We start from the raw sequence: 15,237 nt of genomic DNA, 5'->3' as shown, positions 1-15,237 counted from the left end.
TATTATTCAAGTTTTAAACTTTGCACTCTGCAAATATGTTGCCCTCTAGGCAATGGGACTAATGTGAAATGTGGACTAATGTGAACTAATGGGAAATGCTGCACTGTTAGCGGCGCTGAAAACTTACGATTCGATTCTAATATCGAATGATTTCGATATCTTTATGTCGCTACGTAACCACCCTGGGTGCTAATGGAAGCTTAATTGGACTTGAATTGAAAGTAGAACTATTCACCTAAGCGACCACGAAACTATAGATTCGATACTAATATCGACCCGTTTCTAGCATTTTTGATATGTATCCCGACAGTACTCTTTTTCCAGACTGTAAGAAATATAGTTAAAATTGCTCTAGATATATCAGAATTATGTTGAAATACACAAATAAATCCACTTTTATATTCTGTATAAAAAGAGTGAGCGAGCGAGCGAGCGAGCGAGAGAGGGCGACTCAAGGCATCACCACCTCCACATTGCAAAAGCATATATCAGGAATTGAATTGAAAATCTATGTAAAGACTTTCTGCTGTGGCATGCTTCATAAGGACAATTCCAGTCTGCTCACGTGACCTTTGGGGTTCATGAATTTTTTTTGCGAGCGTTCCGACTTTGGATTCTCTGTTTATACCTTCTGTTTATGCATCGAATAACTTTTCAAGAACATAAATGACATTCTGTATTATGAATGTTGAGAATTACCCTCTATATGACAAATAGCTGCAAATAAATACACTACATGATTTATTTATTGCTATTGAACGAGTTTCTTAACTTGTATTTACATCCTCATATATAATACCGACCTACTGTGAAAATTATCTCAGATGTTATATTTTAAACATAATAATTACTATGTTCTGCAATGATTATGTTATATATACACAACTTATGTATTCTAATGTAATTATTTTATATAATTTTTCATGCATTGCGGAAAATATAATTTTAAAAAAAGGATTAGCCTAGACGGGCTTCGAACCCTCAACCTTATGATTTGAAATCCGACAGCTTACCAATGAGCTACCTTCTAGCGATGTATAACGGATCTCAAGATAATTATGACATTCATATCCATTACAAACGCCGTTTCTGTTCTACTTTGACTTTTATTTTAGTACTCAGGCGATAATTATGTTCTATTTCTTAACTTTGAGCATTCTTTTACATATGGAAAGATTCTTTAACGTATTTAAATGTTCCATTACGTATGGAGATCTAAATGACAAACAAGCATTTGCTAACATTAAAAAAAAAAAAAAAAAAGGTTTCGAAATATTGTATCATTAAGTATTTCAATCAATGTTGCGTTTTTAAACACTTGGTAACAAGTCTTATTATATTTAAAAGAAGAAAAACACATCTGCAAACTTTTTCCCGATTGCAAAGGCTGGCTTGGAGGTTCGAACCTGGCTTACTTTTTCCCGAAGATACCCGAAGCTGGACTTAGAAAATTATTGCCTCAAAACACCAGTAAAGAATGCGCTCAACCTTTTTGAGACAAGGTGTACAAATAGGATGACACTCCAAGTAAGAAGGTGCTAGTTTCTTTTCTTGATTCACAAAGGCACTAATTGTTTAATTTTGAGATGGATGTCGCCATCTGCATATGCTTTTTACCTTTCATATGACTTGTTACTGTTTGCTGTCCGATGTTACTCGGCGAAAAGACGCTCCGGAAAATGTTGCCAACAGAAAATTTATCACCTGGTACTTCCCGAATCCGATTTTTAAAAAAAGAAAAAAAAGCCCCCATCCACTAGGAGCCCAAGTGAATCCAAGACAATCAAACCAGAATAAAATAATAAGTTTACTTATCCCGGGTTCTACCCAGGAAAACCCTGTGCAGAAGGGACCACAGAGGGTACTTTCGACGATCAAAAGTTTCCTTCAACTACATAGTAGACAATCCAATATTCAGAAAGGTTAAGCACACAATATTAACGTAACATTATGATAATAAATCAAATACCATAAATTTATTCAAATAATTTTATTACAACGTTGAGTTGGAGGTGAATATGTAATTATACGTTAGATAATCGTATATTCACCACGTGCAAAGACAAACATCAAAGTAATACCAATCCTGTAAATCTGTTTCTCTTCTTCCTAAAAGTCCTAACTCTATTGAAAGACTCCAATAGTAGATATCACAGAATGTAATCAAAATACTTATTAATTCTCCTTCGAGTCGATATTTCCCGACAAAATCCGAGAATTATTCAACTTGAAGAAATTTAGCTTAGACGACTGCAATTTTGACAATAAACAATCTTTCAAAAAATCCAATATACTCCGAATCATTAATCATTACATATAATCGAGCATTAGATCGCAGATTCCTAGAATACTGACAAAATAATGAATCTTCATTTAACCTAATAACAATATCTCTATTCTGATTCAGATCTTAGAAGATTCTCAATTAACTCTTCAATACTCTTTGAAAACTTTATCCTAGGAAAGAAATTATTCGAAGAGAGAGAGCAAGCTTTTTACAATCTATATGCAACAAAATATTAAGTAAGGAAAGGATGATTGAACAATAGATCATCAGCTTTCATTAAAAATAGCAATTAAATCGAATACATTAATCTGATTGAAATTTTACTAAGGAAGAAGGGGAGAAAAATACATATTACCATCTACAAGATTAAAAAATAATCAATGAAAGAAAAGAATTGATACACAACGACCTTGTTTGAGGAGCGAAAACTCAACCGTACTGCTACCACCAAACATCAGACAAAGCACGCACTACACATATAATCTAATCGGAACTCACCTAAATTAGACAATTCTCCTATTCTCTCAAATCTTTCTCATATTTTACCTTTATTCTTGGAATTATGTGTTGTCACTTGTCCTTGGTTCACCTCTGCACTCGAACGAACCAAGCAAATGCAATTGCAAAGCGTGAAGTGAACCACTTTTAACTTTCAGCAAGCAACCATATAACACTCTTGAAAAAAGTGATTACTTTTGAAAACCGTTTACTTTAACAAAAGCTTTGACCTCACTGCAAAAATAAGGTCATTAAGACAGCTTTTATGGGTGCTAAATTTAACCTCCAATAACTGCCCACCAGGATCAGGAATCTGGTAAGGAATTCAAAAATAACTTCCACAATTTCACTGAGCTTACGCAAAAATAACGTCTGCAAACCAGTAAATCAAAATTGCACATTAATAACAGCAATAATTCTAAATAACTCACTTCACCTTCGCACATCACAATTCCTCATTATCCGCATGCATAATTCAGCATAACGAAGCACAGGCAAGACTGGACAAAACAAGCAGTCGAAACAAAACCAATCCTCTTTCGAAACCTTCCTCATGGGAGCAAGCTACAAAGTCATCGTGGCAAGCGAGGAGCTCGACCACGAAGACTGAAGGCAAGGTTGCCAGCTCTCTTCGTCATAATTTCTATACCTTATATATATGTATATAAACTTCGCATAAGAATTTTTACGAAAAAGATAAGAACCGCGAACTTTTCGATACGAACAAGAATAAAACATTTGTTACGTCGACTTAACAGTTCTTTCCCTTATAGTTTTTGTGTACGTCATGTATTTTTTTGACAAATTCTTCCTTTTTTTAAAAAAAAAAAAAAAAAAAATACTTCAAGCATCAGCCTTCCTTTGGACGACACTATAATACAAACGGGTGTCATAGTAGCTCCATGTGACGGACTCGTTACAGCAACAACCAGGAAGAATTGAACATGGTTTTGGAATACTTGGAAACTGATATGCTTGTTATCTGTACAGGAACACTGGATATAACGACCACAACTACAACACCTTTTCACTTCCGATTTTGCCACCGCAACATGAACAACCACACTAAACCAGCAGAAAGTTATTACTATACTCCCCCTCCTTCCCCTTTGTCTACTGCCTTTCTACTGTATATAACAGTGTGCTGTCGTAAAGTAAGACCAGTTGTTGATGTGATTGTATTATTTTTTTTTCTTTCTTTTGTCTCGTACGCTTCCTTGACCCTCGATGTACTGAATCAAATCAGCTTCCATCATTTCTTACTTCTTTTCCTTTTTGAGACCTTTATATATAAAATATACATCTGTATAGTCTGGGCCAGGAGTTGGAATTTTTTTTTTTTTTTTTTTTGTTTTTTTTTTTTTTTGTTTTAAAGGGCACATTGATAATTTCCCAAGAAGGCCGTATATGTTAGTTTTGAATAGATCTAATTTTTGAGGTCATGTTATTAGTTACTTTAATAATATACATAAAATATATAAAACTATATCTATTATATAACATTATATTATTTGATATAACTTCAAAATTATTTTCCTCGAATATTTCGTATTTCTTATATAATTTGAAATTTTTCACAAGCCTAGAAGCCTGCACTTCATGACTCTGAAGACTATAGGCTTCCCACCCCTGGTCTTGACATTTAAGTATTGTTAAGTTTCTTAGAAAAGAAATGAAAATGATGAATTAAAACACACAAACAAAGAAACACGATCGTACTCTAAATACACGACAATAAAACGTATACATTTATCCTCAGTATGCTACTTATTCATTTGGAATTTCTTAGAATAATGCCGTTATTACTTTCTGTTAACTATTAGTTTTGTATATTTGGGTATTTACAAAATCCCATTCTCCAGCAAGGAATACTATCGCAAAAATAAACTAAATTCCCACGCCAGAGAGTAAGTACACAAGCTTATTCGTGAGAAAAATAAAATCTTGACCTGGAACATCATTAATATGGGTGAAATAAGTCAATCGTTGCAAATTCGTAGTTTCACAATTCTGAAAGGCGCCTTACGGTTGACAGATGAAAGCTCGTTGGTTTAATATTTGTGCTTCCCATTAAATCAGTGGTTTAACATCATCCAAAGGGAATAGTAATTACTGTAATTACTCATTTAAAGATGTAAGAACGAAGGACATAGGAATAGGAGTGGAAACGTGAGAACCCCAAGATTCCTCCAACTAGTGTTTCTTTACCAGAAAGCTAATATTGCGCACCCACGGTTTGAACACAGAACTTTGGCGCTAGAAGTGAACGCTTTACCGAATTTGTGTTTTAATGTGGACCATGCAGAACATTTCAAACCCACACATCTGAAATATGTTCGATCCCTTGGATCAATTTCTTTCAATCAATGTAATATGGGATACTGAACCAACCGTTAGCAAGGAGGAAGTTATTTGTTTCCTTAGTTCTAAAACCCAAATTTTGCCGAAAAACAAGATATAGAACAGCAACATATGAACATTGTGGTGATTCCATTTATTTATTTATTTCCTTCAGTAAAGGTATAAAGACGTCAACATTAAAACAGGAATTACACATCATTAAACTTCGTTACTTCCACGGTGTACTGAATATATATGAATATTATTTTACGATAATTTGAATCTCAAATTCTAACCGTCCTCTTTTCTTTCATTTCACTGCAAATTGCTAAATAAAAGAAATCCTATATATATTATAGGATATATATTATAGAAATCCTATATATCCTTTATTTCATATTTTTGCAGAGCACGCGGTGCTAGCAGAGGTGTCCTCATGACACTCTCCAGCGTCCAGAATAATTTTTGTGCCCCTTCTCAAAAGCTGCATTCCAGTTACAAAATATTTTTTCGTCTGTCTGAAAGAATCTTGTTTTATAGTACTTTAAAATTTTGTGTTGGCACTGAAAACGTTTGCAAAACTTTGGCTCAAAGAATGATTAAAAAGAGAGAAAATGAAATTTTATTTGAACGCATGTACCATAAATATTGTTCGCAAATTGATGCATAATTTTTAATGTCAGAATAATTTTAATTATATATATATATATATATAAAACTTACGAGACACATCATCATTAATGTATCAATACAAATGTATAACCATTGATGGAAAATGATTAAATATGTAGCTATAAATGTATAACAATTAATAAACATTGCATTGTAAGCACAAAGTAAAAAGTACACTTTGGTATCGATAGATGTATCCTGTAAGATCAAAGAGTCCGAAGAAATTAGTCCGGCTATACACTGTGTATATACCCAGTGCATACGCTGATGTGCGAACAGTTTTCGTAAACTCATAATCGCTTCCGAAATAAGAAACATTACAATGAAAACACAGAAGCGAAAATACGAGTAATCGTATTCCAAAATCTTTTGATTTGCGTGATTGCCCATCTTCAGTTAATGCAGACCAGTAAACTACGATAAATTTAGTGTGGGGGGAAGGGGGGGAGGAATTATGCATGCATCAAAAAATGAATTTATCATTGGATTGTTAATCGAACTGCATTTTGTGGATGACTCACCAATGTGATATTTCACTGCGCAAGGTAAAGCAAACGATAATGCGCACAACTACAGAAAACCATTTGTTACACATCATTAGTGGGAAACACAGATACGTTTCTAAGTTTGAAGTTGGTAATAATAATAAAATAAAAAAATATATTTAAAATAAGCATTCAACTACATCTAAAATCGTCTTAGAATTTTCTTGTTAAATGTTTATGAAATTTTCTAACGCTAATAGAATTCCCGGTCTTCTCAAATTCCCTGACTTTTTCCAGTTAGTTGCCACCCTGAATAAGAATCTTACTTTGTAAAAGCTAAATGGACCTATCCACTATTGAAGCAAGATCCGGGTTGGATTCTTGGTGAAATCTCACGTTTGAAGTATGAGCAGATCTCATACGGCCGTGGTGCTAAAAAGGGACGTTCAACTACAAACACACACACACCACGTTTTAAGTATTTTTCTTTTACCAGTAATTGTCAGATTTTGAAGAAATTAGACTAGTTTCAGGATAATTCGAATTTAATTTGAATATACTTTTTAGTTGCAAACAAAATACCAGAGTTCATTTCATAAATATTATTGTATACAGAATTGGTGAATTTGTCGGACCAGCATAAAACAATTCAGGGTGGAGACGTATTTATTTATAGACTTGTCGTACTACAATATGGATCAGCTTTGTAAAATATGTAATTATCGTGCAAAAATTAATTTGAAGATTGTACTGCTAACAGAACTAATATATGAAATAGTAAGTAATCTTATATCTCTTTTCTCTTTCAGATTTTAGTAAAAGAAGGTGGGAAGCGCCAGGATATAAGTGAAGAATACACTGATATTTTTGAAAATCCGAGAAGCACAGAAAACTAGTTGTCTAAGAGTAGATAAATCATGTTCTAGTTTTGAAATGTTTGTATTATCACACGACCATATTTATTATAAATGTATATCAGCGTTTCGTGTGTTTGTGTAAATGAAAATAAATCTGTGTCGTAGTTACAAAATAATTATAAGGTGATTGTGCACAATTTCCTGACGCTAGATGAAAATGTTACATGTTTCCTTCTAGAAATATATGCTTTTGTTTGTTATATGCTTATTTATTTATTACTTACCAGCAGATTTGGACTAGTTGGTCATGGTTTCATTTAAATTATAGTTTATGTCCTACATTTATATATTTTAGGCTACCGTGGACTTGGTACAATCCGCAGCAAAAACCCTGCAACATGAGCATGTAAGTTTATTGTGAAATGAAGTCTTTTGCTCCAAAATAAGTGTGCAGGGCAAGATGCCGAGGTTTCTCCTAGCGCGATTGGTGCCACTTAGACGTTATGTTGATCCCTGCGCTGTTAGGCGTAGTTTCACAATAAACTTACATGCTCATGTTGCAGGTTTTTTGCTGCGGACTGTACATACCACTAATCAAACTCAGCCTTTGTACTAACACAAGAGTCAAGAGGATCAAAACACTGAGAACTTAGTGAATGAAAAGACAGTAATTCTGGCTGAAGCTTTTTATTAAGTGCTTACTAACTCATGTTAGGATGAGTAGTAGAAACACGAAAGCAGTGGTGATGGAATGAAAAAATGATTTGTGGCAATTATAAAAGTTGATGGGAAGAAATTAGAGTGTGTGGCTAATTTTTGGTACCTAGAAAGAATTAGATCATCTGAACTGAGAATGGGAAATAGAAACAAGAATACGAATGGCAACGATTTATAAAGGAACGTTGATGAAACGTTTCACATAGGTACTATGTGGATTTAGAAATGTATATATAAAGAAGAATGAAGAAAACTAGCTAGATTGAACGAAAAATTAATCAGGAAGCATTAAAAATAGGAGAGGAGGAAATAACAATTTTGGAGGTAATTAAAGAATAGAATATTTAAAAGAAATCGTATTGTAAGGGACTTGGTAGAAGGTATGGTGGCAAAAGAAAAGAGCGAGTAGGTCTCTTGTCGATGGACGATTCTAAAAAGAAATCCTTCAACATGAAGACTTTGGGACTGTACTCCATGTAGACTTTCAATTTGTAGCAAGCCACCTGTCAGTGATGATAAAATACTTACAATGGTGATGATCAGTGCATTTTTTTTAGAAATCGTTACTGGGTATCCAGGTACAAAAGGACCCTTGCCACACACAGCACAATTTAAACGCACAAAGATATTTAAAGTGCATTTTTGTATAATGCGCACTTTTGGAATAATGACATACAAAATGACTTATTTGTCAGACTTCTGCTAACCGTTTCATTTCCGATTCAACACATCGCCATCAATACAAGAGCGGACGTTTTATTTTTAATTTTGGCTCAGATCCGTTACCATCCACCTGTAAGCAATAGCAAATCGCACTCTCACAACTTTTCTTATCCAACTTCGCAATTATTGTCAGCATCTCTTAATAAACTACAGGATTTCTGTAATGAAGATAAAAAATTGCAGGATCAAAAGGGGGTGAATGGAGAATCTGTCTTGCAGTGCCTCACTGCTCTGCATGGACAAAGATTTCAAGTGAGTTACAGATCTTGCTGGCCAGGAGTGAGCTGTTGGTATCTCATACAGGGAATCGTTGTACACATCAATGCACATGGCACTTAGGTTGTTCAGTCTGTACCTTTGCTTTCTGGCCCAATGATGTGTCGGAAAATGTTGCCCAGGATTTTTGCAGCTTCTTCGCTTCTGCACCAGTTTTGTGCGCACTCCGAGTCTAAATGGTCAACGATTCTCTCCAACTTATTTTCAGCCTGAATTCCTCTTGCCATCGGGATAGTTCCAATTACACGAATGCTTCGCTGTTTCAGTCTTAAACTTCTTGCATATAGCACACCTAAAAAACGGCCGCCTCCTCTTTCCAACCTCTTCCTTATACGTTTTCAGGAAACTGTAGGTTATCACAAGCCATGTCAAAGATAGCCTTCTTTCTTTATACATATCACATTCAGGAGTTGCCACTACTTCCTTTTTGGATGATAAATCTGAAGTGATACTGGCTGGTTCCTTGTCATGACTGGAATGTCCTTGACTGCTGGCACTGTCGGTTTCTATTTCAATTACTTGAGTATGTGTATACACAATCTCACAACTAATTAGTTTATTGTCCTCGTCATTTGAACTTCGCACATAGACACTATGCGCGCTCTGTAGAATATTAACAGTCTCACTTATGATCTCTGTTAGAATTCTACAATTTCCACGTCTCGTGCGATTGATACTGATGGACACGAGTTGCATGAAGTGATCCTGGTTCACCTTGTGTAGTAACAGGGAAATAACTTATCAACTTTTACTGATCTTTGGCACTTCTTGTTTGTTGAAGAAGGTTTCGCTCCTTCTCTCTCCGCTTTTCGCTTCCACTTGAGACGTGCTTCATTTTGCATGTAGACCTACTTTTCCTATGAAAAGAGAATGCATGCGGTGTATTAGAGATTTCGAAATTAGATACTATTAGGACAGTCCATTAATTATGTAACTCTACAGAGCATGAAAAAGGTTTACAAGTTATTACGCTTTGTTACATAAGGAATACTTTTTAACAATTTAACTGTCGCAACTTTTAATCATTTTGCAGCATCTCACTGATCGTAAAATTACCAAAGAAAAGGAAATATTTCTGGCCAGATGACAATCCTGGCTTTGACTTCACGTAGCCACATTAATCATACGGCGTGCACGTAAAAGATTTTCACTAAAAAATCATCGGCGTCGACACACTGAATCAGGATCATCTTGCTCTACAGTACATCTCACCATTTTCGATCTAAGGTTGCTAGGTCAGAAACACAACTAGCTATCGTCTCAACGCAAAGTGTTCCCCAAAAGTGTAAAAGTTCTATTCACAAGATTTTATCAGAAATAATGAGTCTTAATTGTAACGAACCAAAACAGTATTGTAAACTAAAGATAAGTTCCATTTATAAATTAATATCCAAATAGCAAGTTGTTTTCTTCTGTTATTTTCTCTCAGAGACTATTCAAAAGGTATATAAGCCAAATGTAATTTGGACCGTTACATGTGAGAGTTCGGCTTCAACCTTTCTACCTCTTTAGTCGGTCTATTAACTTCCTCTGTATTAGAGTAGAATGAAAGTGCTAGCATCTGGAGGTAGACAAATGAATACGCGAAACGAGGGAAAGAGGAATATCTGAAATTTCAAGAATGAAGCTCTCCAAGTTTATACCTACCCACAGAATACAAGCTCATACATATAGTCACAAAACCAAAGTATATTGAAGTATTTTTAAATGTATAGTATTTCAAGTAATTTATTGTTCAAGTATTCCAGTAATTTAAAGATTTATGAAGTGCACTGGGTATCCAAACTGCTGGGCCTGGGTATCCATACAAAAAGGTAGCTTAAAAAATGCCCTGGTAAAGATCTACATAGTTATGAGTGAACGTTTTGTTTCATTTTTATACCACTTAAAGAAACAGACATGCATATTTCTTTTGCTCTTTCTTGCTCCCTTATAATTTCGTTTTACGGAATGTAAAACAATAAGGCCAAATTGTTCAACTCTGGGCATCAACCCACTAAAACCTGTATCGCCAAAAACTTTTGACACGTCACGTTTTCCAAATTTCTGGATTGATTGTGGAGTCCCCATTACCTGGACTACCCGATCGACTCTTCGAAGACTTGTGTTTATGGGGTGGGATGAAGGCTGACGTGTATAGCACAAAATCTAATATCCGTGATAAACTAATTATTGGATAAGATCGCAATCTTTTGCACACATTATCAACGCTGTTAACCGTATAAAAGAAAGTGCCGATGCACTCCACTGACCAACACAGTACGTTCGTGTAACAGGACGACGCTGGAATTTTTGAAAATTCGTTTTATCATCATGTAGCAGCGTTTATTACTATACATTAAATGAGATTAGTTGATTTAGAAAAAAAAAAAAACTATCGGCAATTACGACAGCAAACAACATAAAAGTTTCGAAATATGTTCAATAAAGAAGACAGTGTCATTGTACGGATTTTAGTTTGTGTCGGCGACAGTGTTGTCACCTAATATCAGAACAAGAATTTTAGGAAAACCAAAAATGGATCAAAAGATTGCGATCTTGGCCAATAATTATTTTTTGCATCAGGGGGCAACAAAATTTTTGAACCTCCCCTAAATCGAGTTTTCGTATTTTCTACGGAAGAAGCACATCAATAATGAGTTAACTGATAGTTTGGGTTTGACTATAGTATATGTAGTTCTCTCGATATAAGGCCTACAAGAAAATTTTTGGTTGAAATATAACGGATCTTTCGATCCAAAAAGGGATATTTTCCAAAGAATTTTTTACGAATATTCCCTTAATCCATATTACTATGACGTACTGTTGTACACTATTCGAAAGTCACTCCACTGCCATTCACAATTATAGCATATTCTAGAAATATTTTAGTGACTTTTTTTTTAAAGAATATCATCAATATTAATGCAAGGTCTGATTTCCGGCTGAAATGTTATTCATTCAAGTTTAATTTAAATCTAATTCTTTGGGTACAAAAGAAATTCCAGAACTTGTTTTCCTTCTTTTTTAATTGCCGAAGAGGAATGACATTGACTGATTAGTATACACTAACGATTGTTTATTTATTTTTACTGCCGTTGTACGTACAATACGAAACTGCTTTATAAAGCACGTAATTGTGTAAACAGTTGCAATGTGAGTGACTGAGCGCTGACCTCAAAGGAGGAAAAGTGTGTGGCTACACAGAAGGCGGAATGGCACGATAAACCAGAGATCTAGTCGTGCATTTTCATTCTTTGAATATCATCGAATGTTATACCTTGATTTGAACCCGCACAATTAATGCTGAGATGCACACACTTTTGTCAGCTGCTTATCACGGAATTACTGTTACCGTGCTTTGATTATTGATTTGTATTTACATAGTCTGTCAGCAGAGAAACAAAATAGGACTATAACTAAAGTTTAAAATGGAATCTAAACCACTATAGTGTGTTCGATGCTCTTATCGGGATCGAACCTAGTACATCGTATACTACAGACAGAAGCCTAAGACACTACGCAGCGTTTAGTGCCTTTCTAGACTTCTGCATTATAAAGCTGGATTAATACAAATGTGGAAAATTATTAACGCTCAAAACAGTATTACTTCAGACTGCTATTATGAGCATACTTTTATTTCATTAAGGCCCAATTACGTGTTTATTTCAGTGCCTTTTTGTAAGCTGCTAGGAAGCAATGTTAAAACGACTGAAAAAATGTATTCTGAAGAATCATATATATATATTTACAAATATACATAAATTACATATTACATACAGACATACGACTTATTCACACACATTAAATATTGTTCATATTGAAAGTAGATTTCCTTTCAGATGGAATGATTAGAAAGCTGACAAAAAAAAAAAAAAGTTTATGAGGATAACTTCCACTCTTTTCTATGATGTCTTCTTGTGATACCCTGTGTGGCTATCTGGACTTCCTCGAGAAATGTTGTAGAATTGTGGACAGTAGTTCCACCTAAAACTATTCGTACACCAGGATTGTTCTTGTTAAGGTTATACACAGCCGCAGATTCTTCATAGGTTGTCCCACCCACTATAAAGACGATGATGTCTTGCGGCCTGCAATGGAAACAGATTTAGGTAAATATGTTAAAAGCTACCTTTCTATGTTATTCAACTTACCACGAAAATGTGATACTCTATCGTACAATTGGAAGTGTAACTAGGATGGGTTAACAACAACCGCAATAGTATAAAAAGGTTGAAAATAAAATTACCACTGGATGGATCTACCGGTCATTCTGACTGATGAGCGTTCTTTAAAATTGTACAAATCATGAGGGTTTTATTTTCGCACATTTTATGATTTTTAAAATAAATTTTGGCAACTAACGATCCTAAAAGCTCTCGAGTATATGACGAAAGTTTTTTTTTTTTTAATTATTATTATTATTATTATTATTATTATTATTATTATTATTATTATTATTTTAATATCCTTTGTAGCCATCGTTCATCTTGACTACTCCAGATTTTGAGTACTTTACGTCTAAATACGGATGATGATAAATACGGAAATATAAAAACATTATTATAACACTGTTTTTTACATGCTACATTATATTATTATATTGTAGGAACATCCCTGTATATTTCTTTTATGGTTTTGTATTAAAGGGTTGCCTGTTTATCGCAAGAGTTACTTATACACTACCAGTTCGAACAATAAAATTCACTACTAAAAGTACAGGGCTATAGATGAAAAGCGCCATCCAATCAAAATAACCGGAAAAACCTTTATAGTCACAAGTAATGAAGATTCTAGTGTGAATTTAAAAAGAAAAGAAATGTTTTGTTTTTTCTAAACCATATGACTACAGATTTTCTGATTTGACTGTTAGTTTTGCAGTTTATTGTCCGTTTTGAGCATAGGAGACGTGGGATTGAATTTACATGCGTTCCCATCGGAAATTGAACTGTGTAACATCTTTATAATCCCGAAAAATCAATATGGCATGAAGCCTCCACTGCTGCAATCAGAGGTTCTACACTTGGCAACATCGAAGCGTTCGATGTGTTCCTGAGGAACGCCTGCCGCACTACTTGTATGCAAGTGAGCAACACATTGACACTGTCTGCTGGAGGATCGTAAGGAATAATATCCCACACATGTTTGATGAGTGACACATAAGGCGTTCACGCAGGTAGGGACGCAGGAGTATCTCGATCTCTATAACTTCCGTGATATAACAGGTGATAAGACTGGAAATTTGGTGTTACTTTAAGCAAGTAAGGAGTGTAATGTAAATTTTCAGATGCACGGTTGAGAAGAATAAGCTATACTATGCTGTAAGCTAAAAGTTAACCTGAATTCTACATGAAGTGATAATATTGTTGAGGAGAACATGCTTTCTTCTGTTATGAATATTGGTTTTAATACAGTGAAACCTGTCTATGTTGGCCACCATCTGTTCCATCGAAAAGCGGCCAACTTAGACAGGTGGCCAACTTACAGAAAATAAATGTGATTCGTGTATTTTTAGAATAGGTTTCTAGTATTACTTGATTGTAAAATTTTAATAAGCAGTGGCACGACAGCTACTTATAAATAATGTATATAGAGTAATCATAAAAATATACAGTACTAGAAAATATTATTATAGTATTTAATATATGTGCATACCTTGCTGTTCCTGAAAACTAGTCTGGTACATTGGATTATTCGGATTGAAAACACAATAACACAAACAACCATGAAATAGAAGCGTATGTACGCAGTTTATTGAAATTGATATTATAGCACACTGAGTTATTCACATTGAAAACAAGAAAAGCTGTTATAAATTGAGAAATTCAAATGCAATTTATATGACTTCTTTTCAGTTGTTACTGAATGGTGGTTCATTCTAGACGTATTTGTTTTATTCTTTTTGGCAGATATGCACATTCTAATATTGTAGTTAACTACCTCTTGTTAATGAGCTAGAAGTGTTTCCCTCGGAGCAAAAGATGTTTTGAAAAAATCTTGAGGGAATTCATATCTCAAAAACTCCGCTATCTTTTGACAAGGCGACAGGTGCCAATAGTTGACAATTGAGATGGTTAGTTTTTAATCTTGAGAATTTTCCGGAATTACTAAGCTGATGAGAGGAGCTGATATAGCTAATGGTTTTACCAAAACAGACAGGGTAAACAAATACGTACAACCATTTCCTGTATTCCTGTAAGTGCTTTTTCTTATTCACATCTTCCTTCACCACCGCTTTATCAGGGTAGTCTTCTGGCCATTGTCCTCCAAAAGCAAATCGCGGGAATCCTTGCTTCTTTTCTCCAGTCACAAATACAGAACATCTGCCTCTCATATGGGAATTTGAAAGAGTTAAGAAAAATAACAAAACTGTGTTTTTCGTAGCCAAGATACGCAGGTAAAT

The 15,237-nt window shown here is 34.5% G+C and overlaps 2 protein-coding genes across 2 annotated transcripts in view; one reads left to right on the top strand and one right to left on the bottom strand.

Moving 5' to 3' along the window:
• The window catches only part of LOC145666687 (metaxin-1), a 70,509-nt gene extending 63,110 nt beyond the window's left edge, over positions 1-7,399 (top strand). The window contains exon 7 of the mRNA XM_081734165.1: positions 7,092-7,399. Coding sequence (XP_081590291.1) covers positions 7,092-7,178 — 87 coding nt within the window. The 3' untranslated portion in view covers positions 7,179-7,399. The remainder of the gene's footprint in view (positions 1-7,091) is intronic.
• A 5,164-nt stretch (positions 7,400-12,563) lies between these two features.
• The window catches only part of LOC145666123 (vacuolar protein sorting-associated protein 45-like), a 34,215-nt gene continuing 31,541 nt past the window's right edge, over positions 12,564-15,237 (bottom strand). The window contains exon 4 of the mRNA XM_081733208.1: positions 12,564-12,925. Within this exon, the coding sequence (XP_081589334.1) occupies positions 12,715-12,925 (211 nt within the window). The 3' untranslated portion in view covers positions 12,564-12,714. The remainder of the gene's footprint in view (positions 12,926-15,237) is intronic.

This window comes from Thermobia domestica, chromosome 12 (genome assembly GCF_964235325.1).
Source record: "Thermobia domestica chromosome 12, izTheDome1.hap1.1, whole genome shotgun sequence".
NCBI classification, from domain to species: Eukaryota; Metazoa; Arthropoda; class Insecta; order Zygentoma; family Lepismatidae; genus Thermobia; species Thermobia domestica.
The sequence above is the reverse complement of the archived record's forward strand: the minus strand, read 5'-3'. Positions and strand labels throughout refer to the sequence as shown.